The 19157-nt window shown below is 48.5% G+C and overlaps 5 protein-coding genes across 5 annotated transcripts; all 5 read right to left on the minus strand.

Moving 5' to 3' along the window:
- Positions 1-589: 589 nt before the first annotated feature.
- Positions 590-5440, minus strand: CTRU02_206317 (reverse transcriptase domain protein; the record flags this gene model as incomplete). The annotated part of the gene is made up of 1 exon (XM_036728086.1): positions 590-5440. The coding sequence occupies one exon, from the start codon at positions 5438-5440 to the stop codon at positions 590-592; it is 4851 nt and encodes a 1616-aa protein (XP_036580200.1).
- Positions 5441-7002: 1562 nt separating this feature from the next.
- CTRU02_206318 (fungal specific transcription factor domain-containing protein) lies at positions 7003-8452 on the minus strand (the record flags this gene model as incomplete). The annotated part of the gene is made up of 3 exons (XM_036728085.1): positions 7003-7915; positions 7967-8104; positions 8160-8452. 3 exons carry the CDS (start codon positions 8450-8452, stop codon positions 7003-7005), a joined length of 1344 nt encoding a protein of 447 aa, XP_036580199.1.
- Positions 8453-9658: 1206 nt separating this feature from the next.
- Positions 9659-10828, minus strand: CTRU02_206319 (alcohol dehydrogenase GroES-like domain-containing protein; the record flags this gene model as incomplete). The annotated part of the gene is made up of 1 exon (XM_070204695.1): positions 9659-10828. One exon carries the CDS (start codon positions 10826-10828, stop codon positions 9659-9661), a length of 1170 nt encoding a protein of 389 aa, XP_070061799.1.
- A 1504-nt stretch (positions 10829-12332) lies between these two features.
- On the minus strand, positions 12333-14721 carry CTRU02_206320 (glycosyl hydrolase; the record flags this gene model as incomplete). Its single annotated transcript, XM_070204696.1, has 3 exons — positions 12333-12983; positions 13035-14285; positions 14338-14721. The coding sequence occupies 3 exons, from the start codon at positions 14719-14721 to the stop codon at positions 12333-12335; spliced, it is 2286 nt and encodes a 761-aa protein (XP_070061800.1).
- Positions 14722-15809: 1088 nt separating this feature from the next.
- On the minus strand, positions 15810-18066 carry CTRU02_206321 (uncharacterized protein; the record flags this gene model as incomplete). The annotated part of the gene is made up of 4 exons (XM_036728083.2): positions 15810-17110; positions 17167-17496; positions 17567-17848; positions 17952-18066. The coding sequence occupies 4 exons, from the start codon at positions 18064-18066 to the stop codon at positions 15810-15812; spliced, it is 2028 nt and encodes a 675-aa protein (XP_036580197.2).
- Between the last annotated feature and the right edge of the window lie 1091 nt (positions 18067-19157).

Consider the following 19157-nt stretch of genomic DNA (forward strand, 5'->3'; position numbering starts at 1 on the left):
TTGAAAGGGGCCAAGAATGTCCTTCTGATGCGTACACTATCTACTTAGTGCTTCACGAATCAGTGCCTGCAATTAGCTTTCTTCAACCGACGTGAAGAGTCGCGGCAACAGCTCGAAGCGGAAACTATAGGTCGCGGCCGTGCATGAACCCTTCCTTCCCTTCCACGAACGTCACAGCTTGAGACGCCTCAGTGGCGGCCTCAATAAAGTTTAAATGCGTCCTAGAAGGAGGTCCGCGCTTTCCTCTTGCCTTGTGTCACGCAGTCAATTTGCCCACCACTTATGGGGTCAAAAAAAGATGCTTCCATTCATTAGAGACTGTCTAGGGGTTATTGGGTTGATTATATAACCGTCTATTCGGTAATTACCGATTTGAAGGTTTTCATGCACAAAATGACATCCCCGTTAGTTTTATATGGGAAACAATAGCCGGGTGCATGGGTTGAATGCATGCCCCGATATATGCAGTGGTCCGTGTGACACACCCCCTCAGAGAGGCAACCTGTTGTAGGTTGATTCTCTGTATTCTCATTCAAATACAGAAATGATACTATTCAGAACTCCGTATACTTACTACCAAATTCCAGATTCATACTGCGTTCTTCTCGATCAAATGTTCAATATTCGCCATACCCAATTGGGCGATAAAGTGGTTGTGTTTTTGGGCTGGCATTGCTTTAGTCATACCGTCTGCCACCATTTCGTTGGTTGGAACCCATTGAAAGTCAATTGATCCCTTCTGTAATTCCTGGCGAAGCCATAAGTTGTTGATATTGATATGGCGTAATTTGCTAGTCGCTTGGGGTCTTTCAGCAATCAATAGTCGAAGAGTTTGCTTATTGTCGCATTGCATGATGTATTTATCATCTAATTGGAGATTCAATTGTTCCATGAGTCGAATGGTTGCCATATATTCTCTTGTGGCTGCTGTCAAAGCAGCAAGCTCAGCTTCTGTGCTTGAAGTGACTACTCTTCGTTGTTTGACTGCTTTCCAATGAATTGGACCTCCGAATAGCATCATCACATATCCTTGAGTGCTTTTTCGAGTGACAGAGTCATCAGCGAATGAAGCGTCTGAGGCGCAGTAGAGGACTCCTTTCCCTTTGCAGTTGAACTCGATAGCGAGGTATTTGTTGTCCTCAAGATATTGTAAGCATTCATATGCTGCTTTCTGGTGTTCAGAAGATGGATTTGATAGGAATTCTGCTAGTCTCGAGCTTGTTCGAGCTATATCTGGTCTGCCAATCACTCCAGCATAGTTGATTGATCCAACCTTCCGTTGATAGTAGTTGATTTCCTCTGGCGTAGCCTGACCAGGACTTGGGACCAGGTTATCTATTGCCATAGGTGTTTGGCGTCGCTTGGTTGAGGTTCTGATCTTGAATTCTTCAGTGACCTTAGATATATAGTTGTCGAGACTCATCCATAGTTGACGGGTTTTTCGTTCTCTTATTATTCTGACTCCTAGGAAGATACTCAATTCTCCCATATCTTTCATTTCATACTCCTTTTTGAGTTGTTGAACTGCTTCTTTTACTTTGGTTTCATGCTTTTTATGGTATATAACCCCAATATCGTCCACAAAGTGGAATACTATGAAGTATTGATTGGTGTAGATACAGTCATCTTCTTGGAGTGGGATAAGGCCAAGCTTCTTGAATGATCTCTCCAGATTCTTTTGCCATAGCAGTGGGCTTCGTCTCAATCCATATAGTGCTTTTCGCAGGGCAAGACAGTATCCCTCTTGTCTGAATCCTGGAGGAAACCAAACATAGACTTCCTCATCAATTGTGGCATGTGTAAATGCGTTGACTGCGTCCAATTGAAGAGTCTCTAAGTCAAATCTCGCCACAATTGCCATGAGACTTCGCAGCGATATACCAGCAAGCGTTGAGGCATAGGTCTCTAGTTCATTTGTCGGTTGGAGATCTCCTCGAACACAGATCCTCGCTTTGAACTTCTTGAGATATCCTTTGCTGCCCTTATATGTGAATACCCACTTCAATGGGATAATTCGCTGAGTGTCTTGATCAATATTGCCAAGATCAATCATTTCAAACGTGCCCATTTGCCATAGTGATCTGTTCTCAATATTCATTGCAGCAATCCATTTGTGACTGTATTGGTGTTTGATCGCTTCACTGTAATTCTTTGGAACTGGTGGAAGTGTCTTTTGGTGTGGATTGCCTAAATCATCTGCTGATGCATCCCATTGATCTCTTCCTTTTACTGTATCCGTAGATTGCAGTGTGAAGTGGGATTCTCTTGCTCTTCTCAGTCTTTGTGATGATCTTGTTGCTTCTGGTGGCTGTTGATTTGTTTGACCAAGAGGGGCTGATCGATTGTAGATGTTGTGATTTCTGCTGCCACGAGGTCTTCCCCTTCTCGCTATGTTTGGGATTACTGTGGAGGAATCTTGTGGTATGATTTCTTCTGGTTCCAATTCTATGACTGGTGTCTGTTGTAGTTCGAGTCGGTCTGTTGAGGTTTCCTCTATGGTCTCACTTTGATCCGATTGTTCTGGAGTTGGCGATACTTCTGGAGTTTCTGGAGTCTCCCTCACCCCCTCAGTTGTTTGAGAATCTGACAGCTGTACTGTTGGTGATAGAGAAGTGGGTGTAGGTAATTGAAAATCCCCTGATTCTTTCTCCTGCATCGGTGTTGCCGGTGTTGTTTCTTGAGCGGCTGGATTCGAGGCGGGTAGTGGCCCGGTAATATTATCGCTGAAATCTTCTCCATCCCAGCCAGCTGTGTCTAGGTCTTGTTCAATTGGATTTGTGAATGGGATATCCATTTCTGTGAACTGGAATTCAAGTTCCATTTGGCTTAACTTGCTGGTATCCTCAATCCTTGGATCATACAGCGTGTTTTCGTCGAAAGTAACGTCTCTAGTTCTCATGACTTTTCCTATTGCTGGGATCCAGATTCTGTAGATATTTGTGCTGTCATAACCACATAGATAGCCAATATGAGCTCTTGGCGCAGTTTTGTTTGACTTTTCTATTCCTCTCTTGTAGTTTTGTGTCAAGGGGTAAGCTCTGCAGCCATATCGCCTCAAGTGTGCTAGTTGTGGCTTTTCAGCCCTCTTGTGGGTAGACTGTTGATGAGAGTTCAGCCAAGTGTTGACCAACCCCAATGGTGTCTGCCACTTGTGGCGTCTTCGAGGCAATCTGTTTGACAGATAAACTGCTGCTTTTGCCAGCTCTGGTGCCATCAATTCAGGAAAGCGAGATTGAAATCGAAGTGCTCTCATGATCATAAACACAGCACCTCCAGCTCTTTCTGCTGGGTTTTGAGCACCAGTGTACTCAGCTGATCTTTCAATCATATATCCATTCACAGCTGCCCATAGTTCAAACGCATTGCGTAAAGCAACCTCCCAATCTAGGCGTAGAATAGAGATTTTGATAAAGCACTGTCTCTCGAGGTATGCTGCTAATTCTGTCATAGCTTGTAGTCCCTCCTTTCGAGTACGAAGAGTTCTTATCCAGAAGAACCCTGACCAGCCATCGCTGACCAGCAGGATCACCTTCTCCCCATTGTATGCTTTGCTAAGTGTAAAGAAGTCGAGAGATAGATAATCTCCTACAGCAGTTGGCCAATGGTCTGGGTTTCTGCGGGAAATTTGGCGAGTTGCCTTCCCAACAGCACAGGCATCACATTCCACTTTTGTGATTCCTTTTATCTGTATCCCAAGAGCTGTTTTAAGTAGCTGTTCCAGTCCCTCAGCGCCTGGATGACCAAGTCTCTCATGCCACAACTTGGCTTCTGCTGATGATGTTGGGAGTGGTTGTCTTGTTGACTGAAAACCTTTGGTTGGTTTCCTTTCTACGGTTGGGCTGAATCTCACAGTCTTCTCGGTATTGCTGAACGAGGTATTGTTCAGCAGAGCTGGGCCAGCTTCAATAATGTATTGACCATATCGGTTTGGTGTTTTGAATAGAAGTCTGCCTTTTGAGTCGATAAGACCCGGTATTCCTGTTGTAAAGTTGATCCCTTTTTGCTTCAGCGGTTCTGTCCCAAGGAGCGATGTTGGGTATCCAGGCACAAGCCATACATTTCTGACTTTGATCTCCTTGTTGTTGGATTTGCCGCCTTGGTTTGGTTTGATGATCATTGTGCCTTTCGCAATTGCATGTACATCTCCTCCTCCAGTGATGAAGTCTTTTGTGACTGTGTAGTCGAGATCATGAAGTCTTGAGGAGTCGTTGCAGATGTGGAATCCTGTTCCTGAGTCTACTATCACACTGTCTGACAGTGGGAATCCTGAATAGAGACTTGCTTCTCCTTGATTGACGATAGTGACGAAAGATGAGAGTGATCCTTCTCCATCAGACACTTCTTGAGTATAGTGGGATGATGATTGTGTAGTGTTTCTCCAGTTTGAGGAAGATGTTGCTCGATCTGGGGACTTTTGAGACTGCTGATCGCTTGCCCCTTTTCGTAGTTTTTCAACTATTCTCTTTAAGTGTGGTTTCTTCTGGAGATACTCATTCAATCTTTCCAGTGCTTTCTTATTTTCTGGATTATCTTCATGATAGTTTGGGCCTCGCTTCTTAGGGTTGGCATGTTTGCAATCAACAAATCGGTGACTTTCGTTTGGGCAAGCTGCACACTTTTGCTCTCGTTTTGCCCCCTGTTTTATTCCTTGTTCGTTTTCTCCTTGCCAAGTAGCGAAACTCGTGTCTTTTAATGGAGCAGCATTCAGCCAGTCTGGGTGGAAAGTTCTCACCCAACTGCGGAAATCGTTAGCTTGCTCAATTCCAGCAGTCTTGCTGATCGAACTGTAGGTTGGGTCATCCTTGTATCGCTTTGTGAAGTCGTAAGAGGCAGATGTGTAGTAATCTGGTGCAATTTGCTTGACTGCTTTCAAGAACTCAGAGACTTGAGTAACTGGATCGCTGAGAGCAGGGATTCCGATTGTTTGGGCTTCATCCATGATTTCTCGATAGATTATGAGCCATCCTCCAAGTTTTGCTCTTTTGATTGATAGCATATGCTTGTTATATCTTTCCAATACCATTTGTTGTCTCCCAAAGTTGTCTGGCGCTAGCTGTTTTTCAAGAGCTTTTATGATATCCCTGACTGTTTGCTCCTTGCTGACTTGGCTGATATAAGTGGCTGCTACAGTGTTCATGATCCAACTGTGAATTTCTAGAAGACTTCGCCGAACCTGGTTGTATTGGTCTTTTTCTTCTTGATAGATAGCTTTTCCATAGCTGATAACGTTGCTATAGTTTGCTCGTTCTTCTTGTCTGAGGTCTTTTGGGTCTGGGAATTCCAATCTTGGCTTAGTATTAATCTTGGTTCCTTTTGGATTCACATAGTCCCAGACTTCATGAACGTTTGCCAGCATCTGTAAGTTGTTGAACCAGTGGTTCCAGTCGCTGTCAGTCTGTAGCCGCTGTGTGTATTTTGCAGTTTCCGTAGTTGAATTCATGATCTCTCTTGAAAAGAGAACTGGTCTCTCTCTTCTGATCGTTGTGCAGTTGGTTTTTCGCCGTGGCCAAGATTGAGTTCGTGACTAGACACTTCTTGTTTCAAGTTGGTGATTTTGTCGATTGTTGCCTAGAGGTTTGAGGGTATATAGCCAATCTCAACGCCTCAATTCTCAACAAAACGCAAGACGCCCCCCCTGTCTAATGAACCTGCCGTTTAGTGTAGTTGGTCTAGCCACCCAACTTGTAGCTATTCGCAAGGACCGTAAGACTGGCAAGCTCCCCTTCGTGGGTTCAATTCAGGGTTGTGGAGTTTTCGCAATTTGTAAAAAGTCTTATCGGTTCCGTTACACGAAGACTATAAAGTGAACCACCTGTTCGTCTTATCTGCCCGAAGCTTTCAGAGGCATAAAATGAGCAACTAGGTGTCTCTTCCGTTTCGTAATTCCAACCCTCCTGGCTGCGTATCAGTGGTATGGTCGAGCATGAACTTATATAAGGTTCAAGTTAAGAGTCCTGGGTTCAACTCCTCAGATGTGGTAAGTCCCCCTGAGTTGAGATGAACTTTTTGTGATTTTTTGATAAGTGTTGATGATATGAATTGATGACCAGAAGTTCTTTTGTGATTGAATGTTTCAACACTTCAACGTTCAGCCTTGTGTGATTGGAATTGATGTTTTGTTTGGTGGACTTGACTGCCAAAGTCTCATGGGTCGGTAACTTCGTCAATTGAGTGCCCTTGTCTATGGCATAAGTCTGAACTGCTCCCTTCTGGAAGTCGGTTTTTCAATTGGTAATTGTCACCATGAGGTACTGGGCTCATAACTGTCACGCAGTCAATTTGCCCACCACTTATGGGGTCAAAAAAAGATGCTTCCATTCATTAGAGACTGTCTAGGGGTTATTGGGTTGATTATATAACCGTCTATTCGGTAATTACCGATTTGAAGGTTTTCATGCACAAAATGACATCCCCGTTAGTTTTATATGGGAAACAATAGCCGGGTGCATGGGTTGAATGCATGCCCCGATATATGCAGTGGTCCGTGTGACACCTTGCTTTGCCTTGCATCGGTAAGGTACCGTTGTCATGACCTGCGGCTGCATCTCGGGCCCCGGCAGTAAACATCGACATCGGATGAAATACATTGCCTTTTTGTTCTTCTTAGTCACCCATCTTGGCATGCAGAAGTTTCGTATATGTGATGATTACCTAGCAAGTCACATGAAGAGAATGGTAAGAACCTTGCTCCGATAGTGTCGAAGAACTTGTGATAACACACATATTGGCGAGTTTGGCAACGACAGATGCGTGAAGCTTATTGGTTAGCATCATATGAGAGTTGACCGCTTGGTCTCACCAAACCTGCCCTGCTAGCCTCTCTTACTCAATTTAAATCTGGCCATTGCCAACTCGACAAGACCATGTTATGAGTTACCCGTTCACCCATCACTCATCTTGACAAGCTTCGATATCATTTTAGGATTCTTTTTAACGCCAACCTATTAGGGACAGGAGAGCTCATGATGAATGCTATACCCACCAACGCCCTTGCCATCAATTTTACAGTTCAAAAAGCCCATCCGCTTCTATCTCATAAAACTCCGGTTGAAACCGGCTATTGAGACCGTTCGAGTCTATATCGAACAGAGGGCCAGAAAAATCCAAAACTCTCTTTTCCAACTCCTCTGAAGGGACCGCGAACGGGACGTCACCGGCAGCGCTCTGCTGGACCGCATCCAAACCCAAATGTTCACTCATCACAGCTTCAGCTTTTCTCAGTGCAGCAAACCCCGTCCTGGCAAGCGGGGACCGATCAGCCAGTTTGTCCAACCTGAGAGCGGACTCTCTGGTAGCCAAAAGCGCCTTCTCAGCCGTGTCGCGGTCCATCTTGTCCAGAAACACGACTGCGTATGCGATGAACAAGCACGAGTCGATACAGTGGCATGAGAACCCATACACGCGTTGCTGATGCGCTGGAAGCAGAGCTAGAAGCTTCCCCACAGCCTCCAATAAGGCCAACGCAGCTCGCGTCGCGATCTTCAGGCTCTCCTCGTGCAAGGGGGCGTGATCCCTGTGCAAAGTCAACAACACCGAGGTCGCGAGGACTCTGGCGTACTCCCGTTGCTGTATGATCAAAGGTGTGGTGGCGTCCCATGATGTGTCAGGGTTTTTGCGGCGCAGAGCCGGATGGTGGTTATCCCATAACGACATTATCTCGCCGTGAAACTTACTCACAGCGCTATAGCTTGGAACAGTGCGCTTGTTGGCGGATGTCGTGAGAATTTCGTGAACTTTCCGGCCAAGGGTGTAGCTGAAGAGCCTGTTGGCAAACATGGGCGGCTTCTCTGAGAACGATATCGGACGAGGCAGGCTTGTTAAGCGGTCACGGGGAATGTCGCATCCTGCCGGGGGTTCGGCTGTGCAATCGCTCAAGTTGATCGCTCGCGGGCGAGATAGAATACATGCCATGTGACTTGGGTTGATTAGATGTCTCTCATGAGTTCTTGGGCTTTCAAAGGCGTACCTGTCCCAGGTGAAGAGCGTAATCCAGAGGCGTCGTCGATACTCATCCCACCACACCGAGGCGACGGCATCATCTGCAGTCAAGCTGGGCTGATTTTGAAGGTTTCGTTGAAGGTGCAAGCCCAGGGCTTGAGCCTGCCTGCGATGTATTAGTAAGGAAACATCAGGATCTCTGCTGTGCATCACAAGCTCACCTGATAGCGCTCCCGAGCACCTGCCATGAAGCGGTGCCTCTGCTATTTGTCTTGAGCCACAAGCATTTGACTAGATCATGCTGCACTGTTGCCAGACTCGGGCTGTACTGCCTAAACATGTCGGCCAGTTTACTCCCTGTGGCACTGTAGGAAGCGGACAGGGCGTCGCAAGCCAAGTGGTCGTGAAGATGAAGACCTTCTGCAACTTCAGCATCATCCAAAGGGAGAAAAAGCAGCGCAACGGCCAAAGTCTGGAACAACAGCGCCGGGAAAGCAAGCTCAGAAGCACGCATACTGGCGCCTGGAATGACACTCCGATTAACTAGATCCGTTTCCAGCCAGATCTGCTGCATATCATCAAAGAAGCAGCGCTCCAATACTTGAAAATGCCAATTGGCTTCAGAGAAAAAATGATCCACGAGCCTCTCACAAACTGCCGGGGATGGGAGTAGTGATATGAGTGATTTATATTCGCTCTGAATTCCTTGGGTAAAAACGACTGCATCGGACTCTATGTCTGATAAGCCAGTCTTTAGTCAAGTCAGTTTATACACTCCTAGACAAGGTGATGGGCATTGCTGACGGCTTTCTCGGTCAAGAGGCTATACGCGCTGCTCATCGGACTGTAGCCGACTTGGTCGGCCATCTGGGTTTCCGGAGTGAGCGGGATAAGAGGTTCCTGGACATCAACCAGAAGCGGCTCTGAACTCCCGACTCCCCGAACACTATTCTTTTTCAAACCGCATTCATTAGATGCATCCCGAAAGTAGAAACAGACATAAAAAGGGTCTCTGACGTACTCGGAGTTATCATCATAGTGGCAGCGGTCAGGAACCCCTCGTCGTAGACAGAAGTTACAAGGCTTCTCTCGGTTGCACTGCAATGCATCAAGTCAGCCACAGCAATTAGAAGTTGGCCTTTATTTTCACCTTCTGCTTCCGTCTGTGGCACTCTCTGCAAGTCGTCACCTTTCTTCCATGTCGGGATCTCAGGGGCCAGTCGTTCATGATGATGGCTTACATGGATAACAAGAAGAGGGGAAATTGGACTGGTCTGGGCTAAATGCCAGGCGCACATGCCTACCCCACAAGTGAACGATATCGGACCGGAAAACTCCCGCAGGTATTGAACATGACGTCTCCTGTAAGGAACAACTAATAAATTGTCGTGTCTTTCAACTGCCCCTGAAATGTAGGTTACATCGAATAGGTCAGCAAGCTCTCACATACAAGTGCAAGGTATTGAGCTGCTATTCTGATGTTTATCTCTGGAGGCTTCCAATTACGGTTGTCTTCCATTCACCATATATAGATGTGTTGTGCTCAAAGCCACAGAACAATTATTTGGTTAAAATGGTGCTAGATTGGTTGACTCTGGTTCTTGATTCCAACTGATTTTCAACCAGATTCAGTTTTCTTTTTTTTTGATTGTTCATTATGAATCAAACAACATGTTGAATAACCAAGTTAGATAGACTGAGACAATAGGTCCTTTCTCATCTAGTCAAAATGTATATACACCTTGATCTCCTCCTTGCGATCAAATCTTTCATAATACTCAGCAGCCTGTTCGATCCCGATCTCCGCTGTCTTGATGAACCCAGGCTTCGCCTTGCCGCTGGCAATGAGATTGACCAGTTCCGAAGCGACGAGTTTGACGTCGACAGGTCCGCCCTGCATCCGCAGCCTCTTGGAAAAGAAATCGGACAGCGGGAAGCTCATGTTAGGGGACAGAGTACTGCCCAGAGGCGACCCAGGAGCATCCGCTACGGCTCGCCACACGCCCACCTGGCCGATACCACCGCCAATGTGTGCAACCTGGACAGCCTGCCGCACCACAATCTCAGGGTCACTCTCTCCCCGCGCATTCACAGCTTCATTACCAACTGCATCGATGGCGCGAAGCACACCATTGGGCTCGTACTCCAGTATCTGCGCCACCGGGTCTGAATTCGCGAAGTTGATAGGCACCGCCCCGATGGAAGCGGCAACTTCAAGACGCTGTGCGACGTTGTCAACAACGTAAACTTTGCTGGCGCCGCGAAGGAAAGCTGAGTATGCCACAAGGAGTCCCACGGGTCCGGCGCCGAATACAGCGATTGTGTCACCGGACTCGAAACCGGACCAATCGAGGGCCATCCAAGCCGTGGCAAAGATGTCGGATATGGTAAGGTAATCCTGCTCGACTGTACGGTTTGTAGTTTCAGAGGTCAGGGGTACGGGGATGAGGCTGTGGTCGGCAAAAGGAACGCGGGCGTACTCGGCTAGAAAGAAGATCGTCAGTATTTTAAAACCTTTTGTAAACAGTGGTGAGCGTGACTTACTTTGCAAGCCTCCCAGGCCACCACCGCCGCCACCAAAGAACGAGAAAGAGGGCGGCTCCAAAGCCAGATGGCCCCGATGCGGCGTATCCGCAATGACCACATAGTCACCAACGGACAGCGAAGAAACTCCTTCCCCAATCTCCGTGATGTATCCCATCGCTTCATGTCCCATTGTCCAAGGCGGTGTTCCAGCACCGGCGATGCCGTGATAGGTGTGCAGATCAGAACCGCACAGCGCCGAAGTCGTGATGCGAACAATGGCGTCGTTGGCATTCTGGAGAGTCGGGACCGGTATGTCTTCAACAACCATTTGGTGTGGGACGCCATGATACACAACGCCACGCATCGTGGTGGCGTTGATGCCGATGGTGTGGTTAAACGTAGGGGCTAGAGACATTGTACTGTAAAATATTAAGGTAGACGGTGAATATTGCGCAAACCTATGGCTTCTTTGGTGTAATAGTTTGATCTAAAAGGACTTACACCATGTTTTATAGCCTCGACGAGGCGTTGGCACGATCACTGACGGACACATCAGGCCCCATCATGCCAAGGTTGGCAGTATTGAGGGATTAAACAATGGGTATAGTGAGACTAGAAATGAATGGATATTGCGATGGAAGGCCACAGAATTCATGGCGGTGATTTGATCGGCTGTATTTCCTCGGCTGGTAATGTCCAAGAACCGGCCGAGCTGATGATGTCGTTGCCAATGATGCCATCGTATATTTTAGCATGTCAGCATTCTTGCCAAGGAGGCCGGAGTTAACAACCTTCCAATTTTTCAAGTCAACATGACCGAAGACGCCGATGAATGCTCATTACATCCACGTAATCCTAACAGAGAAAGAACACTGATCGGCCGAAAGTGGATACGACTAACAACCATCGGCCGAAAGTGGGTCTGGAAGGCATCGGCCGAAGAACCCCGGGAGAGGCAGCTCTGAAGCCAGTTCAACCGGCTCATCTGAGGGCTGTGCTCTTGGATGTTGAAAATACGAGGGTTATCTAGGTAGATAGATTCTGGGCATCTAAAAAACAAGGAATGCTTCCGAGAATACTGGACCCTCGGCGACGCCCTCTTGATACAGCATGTTGCAGTACTTGCTTTGCCGTGGTATCATTTGCCAATATGACTGCCAAGTCAAAGTTACAAGGAAATTCTAGCCATTTTAATATTTAGCAAGACCAGAATGTAGTGTTGAAGAGTCAAAGACACTGTAGACGGTTGTGTCAAGTCGTCTATAACGACCTCATATCATTTTACAGACACTGAAGCAGGAAATGGCGGACTGGCTGAGACCTTGGTAAAAAGTAGTCCAGTAATCATAGAAGAACTGTGACTCGAATGTCTTCAAAAGAACCGCTCCTAGACAGCTCAAACTGATCAGTTGTTCAAGGTGCCGCAAAACCCACCAAATATAAACTAGGAACATCCTTAAGCCCTCTTCCTCTGCTACCACTACATAACTACTACATCGACGAGATCTGCTGTGAAAATACGGCACTTTGACAATAGTGATATTCGAAACAGATGCACGCTCTTTCTGGCATTATTTAGACATAACCTGTGCACTGTATACGTAGTAACACCAACAACTTAGATGCTGCATAATTTGATCAATTTGGCCAGTTGTCGCAAAAACGTCCAATTGCTCACAAAGCCAGGCTGGAGATACTATAACGATCAAATCTAGAAGTATTCGGGTACGTACAATGCTGTGGCTTCCATTAAACCTGGCATCAAGTCATGCCTCAAGTGAAAGTCTTCGACCATATGTCATAATGTAACAAAACTCCGTCTCCGAACCCATGCCGCCAAAACAAAGTGTCCACCTCTTTGAAGTCATTTACATAACACTGCAGTTGGCGTAGTTTCTCTGGCACTGTTCCAAGTACCCCATGTCTTCCTCAGAACCCTCAGTTACATTATGCTGCCTTACTAGTCCAGTGACTTTGAGTGTCTGCTCGCCGTCACCGTGCCACCACTTGAGTTTCTGCACAAGCGGCCCCTCGTCGTCATCCATACTGATAGCCCACTTGCCAGAGGAAACCTCGACGTGACAGTGATCTTGCGGGAAATGGAAATCGGGCAAGAACACCTCCGTGGGAGCATTCTCTGCTGGCGGCGCCGGAGCTTTCAACTTGAGGGTGAACTGACAGTTACGCAGGTCGAAGCCGGACTGCAGCACTTTACCAGCGACTAAGAAAGGGCTTGGTCTTACGAAAGCCTCAGCGGCGCGAAGGCCAGGTGCATTGGTGATAGTAGGATCCTTGGTCGGCTCGGTTGAAATTGACGGGTTGGTGATCGTTCTCTGGAGGTTCTCCGGTGTGACCGTTGACTCATCTGGCACATCTCTGCTCATGGAGGTGCGCGGTTTGTCTGATGACTGGTTGGATTCCGGGTCACGCGGTAGAGGTGACATGGGTAAAGTTTTGTCGTCTAGTGAAAAGACAGACAAGTCTTCGCCGTTCCACAAGTCACCATGCTGGTGTGTGTTCTGCTCAAAGTGATTAGTAAGTGCAGTACAGTCATCAGAAAACCTACTTACCTTTGCAACGTAAACCCACAAACAATGGCCCTCCATGCCTGAACCTTCCGCTCCAAAGTAGTTCGCGTCCAAAGCCAGGGACTGATCCGTGTAGTCGCCTGTCTTATATGCCTTCTTGTCACCCATGTCGTAAGGAATACCAAACTCTGTCATGACACAGGGATGGTTACCCATCCTGTCACGGCCTTCCTGCCGTAGAGTCGCAAGTTGGTCTTTGAAGCAGTTGCGAATGGCAGTCTCTCCAACCTTGACCGACAACGCCTCGTGCCAGTACTTTCCGCGTAGGACACCCACAACATCGACGTTCCACACTCTATTCCAGCGCTTCGTCATGAGGGTGATACCGTCGTACCAATGGGGGGCGAAGCCCATCAACGGGTCATCATCCTCGGTTCCCTTGATCTCGGGTGGTAGCTCCAATGTAGGATACTGCATCAACAGAATGCAGTTCTTGTGGATTGGCCGGATGGCATCCCTGAACAGACGGTAAGAGTCCATGAAATAAGTATTAGTATACTCTGGGTGGTCGATCGTTTTCCCTGTATTCGGATTCTTCGCAAAGTAGTTCTTTTTGAGCAGCGTATCTGTTTTTGGGTCCCAGACGCCATGTTGGGCCCAGATACACTCTCCAAGTTTCCAACCCTCGTCTCGCTTCCATCCGTATCTCGAGTCATCGTAATCGGCAGGTAGCCAAGCACTTTCGCCGTGGGGATCAATCAAAGAACGGCCGACCTTATACGGCCCCATGCCGCCCATATCCCAGGTTTCTACTTCACAAGCACGACCAGATCCAGTAAGAATAGCCTGCCAAATAGTCGGAGAGGTGCCCTTCTTGAGCTTCTGCGAACTAGGGATGACGGTGAGATCAGGGTACCCTACCAGTCCGGTGCCCGGCTCGTTCATGCTCTCCCAACCCACAACGACCTCGTTCTCTAGGTCGCCGGCCTCATGTATGCGCCTCGCAAGGTGTGCGCAAGCCCCAACAAAGTGACCCTGAAGGAAGTCTTGGATATTGATGCCGTTGATGATGCACTTTGGCGCAAAGTCCCGGCCACCGAAGTACATGGTGAAGATGGTGGCGGCAGCGAGGCGCCAATAGTTTGTCGACCATATCATCTTCGGGAACTCGTCGGGCTTCGGATAGGTGTTGTGCACGATGGCAGCTTCGGTTGCGGCGAAGCTCTGGGGGTTGAGGCCACAAGCGTAAATCGTCCACATTGGTGCGCCGGAGCCGCCGCAAAACCTGGCCCACTGGGGATGGTCAGTATCGATCTGGTTGGGATGTTGTGAACTGGAAACATACCACATCCTGATGGGGGTCCATGAAGACATAAAATCCGTACTCCTTGGCTATCCTCAAGATATCAATCGTGTGTTGGATCCATTCCTCGTCGTAACGCCCGGGGCCGGCAGCCTCGATGGCCTCCCATGTGAAAACGTAACGGATAGTGTTGTAACCGTAGCGCTTTATCCTTGAGAAATGCTCGTGGGCCTCCTCTTTGGGAAACGGGCGGTTGTGGAACTTGACGTTATCGCCGTCAAAGAAATCTTCGCCCACGTGGGAAGGTTGGTCCGGCTCGCTGGGCAACTTGGCGTCGGCGGCGACGTTGAGGCCTCGAAGAACGACCTGTCTGCCATAGCCGTCACGGAACTGGCCATCTTCGATGGTCAATCGCAAAGAAGTCATGACGGCTGCTCTGCTGGTATCTGGTATCTTGATAGTTGCGTTTTCTCCAACAACGCCCAGAACTTGCGGTGTCTGAAGGGTGCTACTGCGGGCGGAGGAGGTTAGGAGAGCACGAGGGACAAGGACGGCAAGTCGCGGCGGACGGGACACCAAAGGTCCGAGATTGAAATTGGGACGGTTCGATGACGTCTCCTGATGAGGGTCCCGATTTAGTGGGATGTGACAGGGTACTGGTAGTCACCCAGTGCAACCACTTTGGCGACCGCCAAGCGCTAATTTTACTGGGTCTTCTGACAACTACTGCTGTAGAGTCTCTCTGAACAGAACAACCTTGGCGTTCAACTCTTGACGTAAATGAGCTTCCGGATCTTAGTTATGTTTGTTAGGGCTCGGATGGAAAACGGAGAAGAAGAAGAGAAGCATAAGTTTGGAAATTTCAAGTCTAGGTAGGTTTGCAGAGATTTAAATAGATAAAATCGCAATATGTCCGTAAGTTTGCTTTCAAGGCATCTTTCAACATCACTTTGGACGCCTCCGGAGTATCGTCGGGTCTCGCTGATTGCCTGAAAGGGAAGCATGACCGCACCTTCCATCTTCACTTGTTTTCGTGTTACACGCATGGCCAATGGGCGTTGGCGTCTATGAGCTTTGGCGGGCTGTGTGGGCCGATAGCGTCGGTTGCCGCTAGAACTCCGGGTCGACGCCGCCAATATTCCGGGGGGCTTTGGTCTGCGGGGAAGACGCTCATCTGGTGTACCCTGTTGGTACGCCCACACTCCCAGGTGAGTGGTAAGTTGGGGAACGAGACACAACGCCACCTGATTGATTCGATGTCCTAGGGGGCAGTGTTGGGTGGGATTACCCTGAAGTTTACCCGATGATACTGAAAGCACACAGAACCGCGTAATCATCGGGGGCCATGTAGTGAGATAGTCTCGTCGCAAGCTTCAACTCAGGAACATTGGTATTTGAGTTTCCTGGCGGACGAACTCTGGACCCGAAGGGTAAACTTAGAACACCGATCAACGCATACAACAGACAAAAAGGTGGATTAATTGATGACGAATTATTTGATTCATTACGCCTCTTCAAGCGTGAATACTACTCCTCTCAGACTCTGAACTGTACCTTGGCCCGTTGCCAAAGGTTCCTCCTCTAGGCCTTTCCTCACTTACAGACCCCCAAATCAAGTCGATGTATAAGCTCGGCTTGACATCCTTCTTCCTCAACAAATAGTGCCTGAGGAACCACGGAAGGTACTCAGTAACCTGGTGGTGCATGAATTTGCGCTTCGACACTGCAAATACCAAGTCCAAGTCCTCCAGGCTCCGCCTCTTGGTCTCCTCCAACAGTAAGAACGCCAACACGAAGGCAACTATATTTAATCCCGCAAACAGGTATAGAGATCCGTCGTCGCCCAGTCCAGAGTTGATCCTCGGGAAGAACATTGACAGAAGACCGGCAAATGTAAGGTTGACGGCAATAGCGAACGCCGCGCCGGCTTCACGATGGGAGAGAGGAAAACTCTCTGAGGCATAGGTGAAAGGTATCGGTCCTAAACCCGGCGAGTAGGCTGCCGCGAATAAGAGGATGAAGAGTGCCACCACACCGATCTTGGCGTCGTTGTCTGAGATGTTGAAAGACACGCCCGCCAGTAACATGAAGAGCGCCATGACTGGTAGAGTCAGCATGAGCCACTTCCGCCGTCCGAGAGTGTCGATTGTCCGGATGGCCGGGAGACCAAAGATGAAGTTGACCGCGCCATAACCTAGACTGAAAACCATCGAGATGCGCTTGTTCAAGCCGGCACGGTTAAACAGCGTTCCACTGTAGAATGCCAAAACGTTGATTCCGCAAAGCTGTTGCGCCAGAGCCACGGTTGAACTGCTAATCAAGGCGTTCCGTAGTCGCCTCTCCAGAAACAGCTGCTTGTACTGTCGTAGAAACCCAACTATAGTCGACAGGAAACCAGTTGCCGCCCGAGGACGCGAGGTCCTATCTGGCAGCTCTTCTTGTTCGATGGACTTGTGGACGAGGTAAATGTCCCGTAGTGCTTGTAATTCCGTGTTTCTAAGCTTCTTGAGGATCTCAAATGCGCGCTGTGGGTTGTAGCGGGGACTCGAGATGCGCATTAGGTACCGTGGACTTTCGTCGCAAAACCAGATAACTAAGACCAGTAGTGCTAGTGCTGGAACCAGGGGGGCGGCAACCATGAGTTGAAAAGTCAATCTCTTATCTGATGCCGTGTCGAATATCAGGTTGAAAGCGAACCCTATCATCAAACCCGCGGCTACCCAAAGTTGCCACGCTAGGATGGATGTGCCACGCCAAAACCCAACTGCAGTCTCACTGGCCAGAATAGGAGTACTGACGGCTTTGAGACCCATGCCTATTGTTCATATTAGTGCGATCTGTGCATGCATGTGCAGCCCATATCAAACTCACCGATACCGTTGACGAGACGAATAGCAAATAATTCCTGCCATGTTCTTGCAAACGCAGAGCCCAAAGAGCTGGCAAATATCAACACAGCAGCAATTACCATCCCACCTTTGCGGCCGAGGTAGTGGTTAACGGGGAGTGCCAACGGACATCCTAGCACCCCGGCGAACAGGAACGGTGATGCGTTGGCAGCTCCGAGCTTCCAATCGTCGCGACCAAGCTCGGCATGCGCTCCCGTGGTGATATCGTTGCTTTGCTCGTTCGAGGTCGTAGTGTTTAGACCAAATTGATTATCGTACAACGATGAGCCGTTGAACGATGCTTGGACATGTCCTCGTAAACAGTAAGCATTTACAAGTCGTATTAAAACGCCAGCACACAACAAAGGCACTACCTAGCATACCTTGAAGAAAGGCCGCGAGGGACACTGTAATAATGATGGTCCACATTCCTCGCTCACTGAAAGGAACGTCGCGTTCCCGACGAAGTGCTCGTTTTTCTTCTTCCGTCAACTGAACTGGCAGTTCTTTGCCGGCTCCAGGGGTTTGGTTTCGTGCAACTTCATCATAGAGCCGTATATCCTTGGCCACGCGAGCAGCGCGCAGGAGATCTGCTGTGTCGACGGTGAGGCACTTCTCGGCAAAAGATTTAACGTCTGCTTCAAGTTGTTCATCTGTATAATGCGCTAAATCTGAAGTTAGCTCATGAGGAACAAGGACCAAGAGAGATGCGGAGCTTCTTCTGCGCCATGTCTTGACTAGACCTTATTACATGAAGTGCTAACATACCAAGTGGGTTTTCGATAACGGCACGCTCATTGATGCGCCGACGATGAGCCTGTGCCGTCAGCCTATCATTACTAGAGTATGGCTCAGCCTGCTCGAAGTGTTCTAGAGACGCCATTTCGAGGGAGAGATGGTCGAACCAATCAGTTCTAAGCTCGTTGGAAGTAGATCACTGTCAAACGACATGTAAAGAAGCTCAACATAGGGCTGCGTTTCTCAGAAACCAGGTCCATCCCAGGTAATACTAAAATGTTGCCGGGTATTCATTCATTTTAAGGTATTCGAACCAGACTTGCGAAATAGCACGAACCCTACCCAGCCCTCGAAACTGAGACCCTTGCGCTAGAGCTCCAATAGGGACCCAATGTGCACTTCCGCATTGTAATTAAACCTGCTTGGTTAACGTTTCCCTCGACAGGCTGTGTAGAACATAATATGCAACATATGCACACGTCCGTCATATGAATCCTTCCGGCAGTGGTGATCGTCAACGACCGAGCCTTCTATACTCGTATATCCCCCATTCGCAGGGCAAGGGAGATGTGTGGAGAGTCAGTTGTCTGGTTGCATAGTTTATCATGTAGGGCTGTGGTGGCGAAGCCGATCCTCCCCATATCCCTTGTCATACCATGAGGTGGGCGATCAACAGTCTTGTATGGACGAGCTGCGTGTCTGAATCCACCTACTACGCTGCAATCCTTCGTCCCATTGCTTTTCGAAAGACAAACGGCCGCCTAAATCAAGACAAAACTGTAGATTCGCCCCGAAATGCGGGCGTAGGATTTTCTCTTGCGTTAACTGAGTAGGAAAGAACTCGTCACCTGGAAGCCTCGTTTCGGGCGCAAACAAACCCAGTCCTGAACCTCGATTGCCGTACTATTAATCTTCACCGAGGTCAAGGGCTCAAGTAGGCGACTAACGTACTCAGGAAACACCAAGAACAGGCAGCAATGGCAAGGTGGCTTGCGTCTGGCCAATGGCTGTTCAGAGCGAGCGTATACGGTTTTTCAAGGCTGCAGCGCGCGCAGATCCCAACCCTCATTGTCATCATGAGCAAACAATTCGACAACTGGCATGAACTCGTCCCGTGTCTTGCTGCGCCACTCGCGTGCGGTCAACACCAAGACAATCTTGGCAGTCAGGGTGAGCTGAAGTAAAACTGCTGCGGGGGACAACTGCATGAGATCCTGGTGAGCGCAATACCCCGCG

The sequence above is a fragment of the Colletotrichum truncatum genome (assembly GCF_014235925.2).
Source record: "Colletotrichum truncatum strain CMES1059 chromosome Unknown Contig_0003, whole genome shotgun sequence".
NCBI classification, from domain to species: Eukaryota; Fungi; Ascomycota; class Sordariomycetes; order Glomerellales; family Glomerellaceae; genus Colletotrichum; species Colletotrichum truncatum.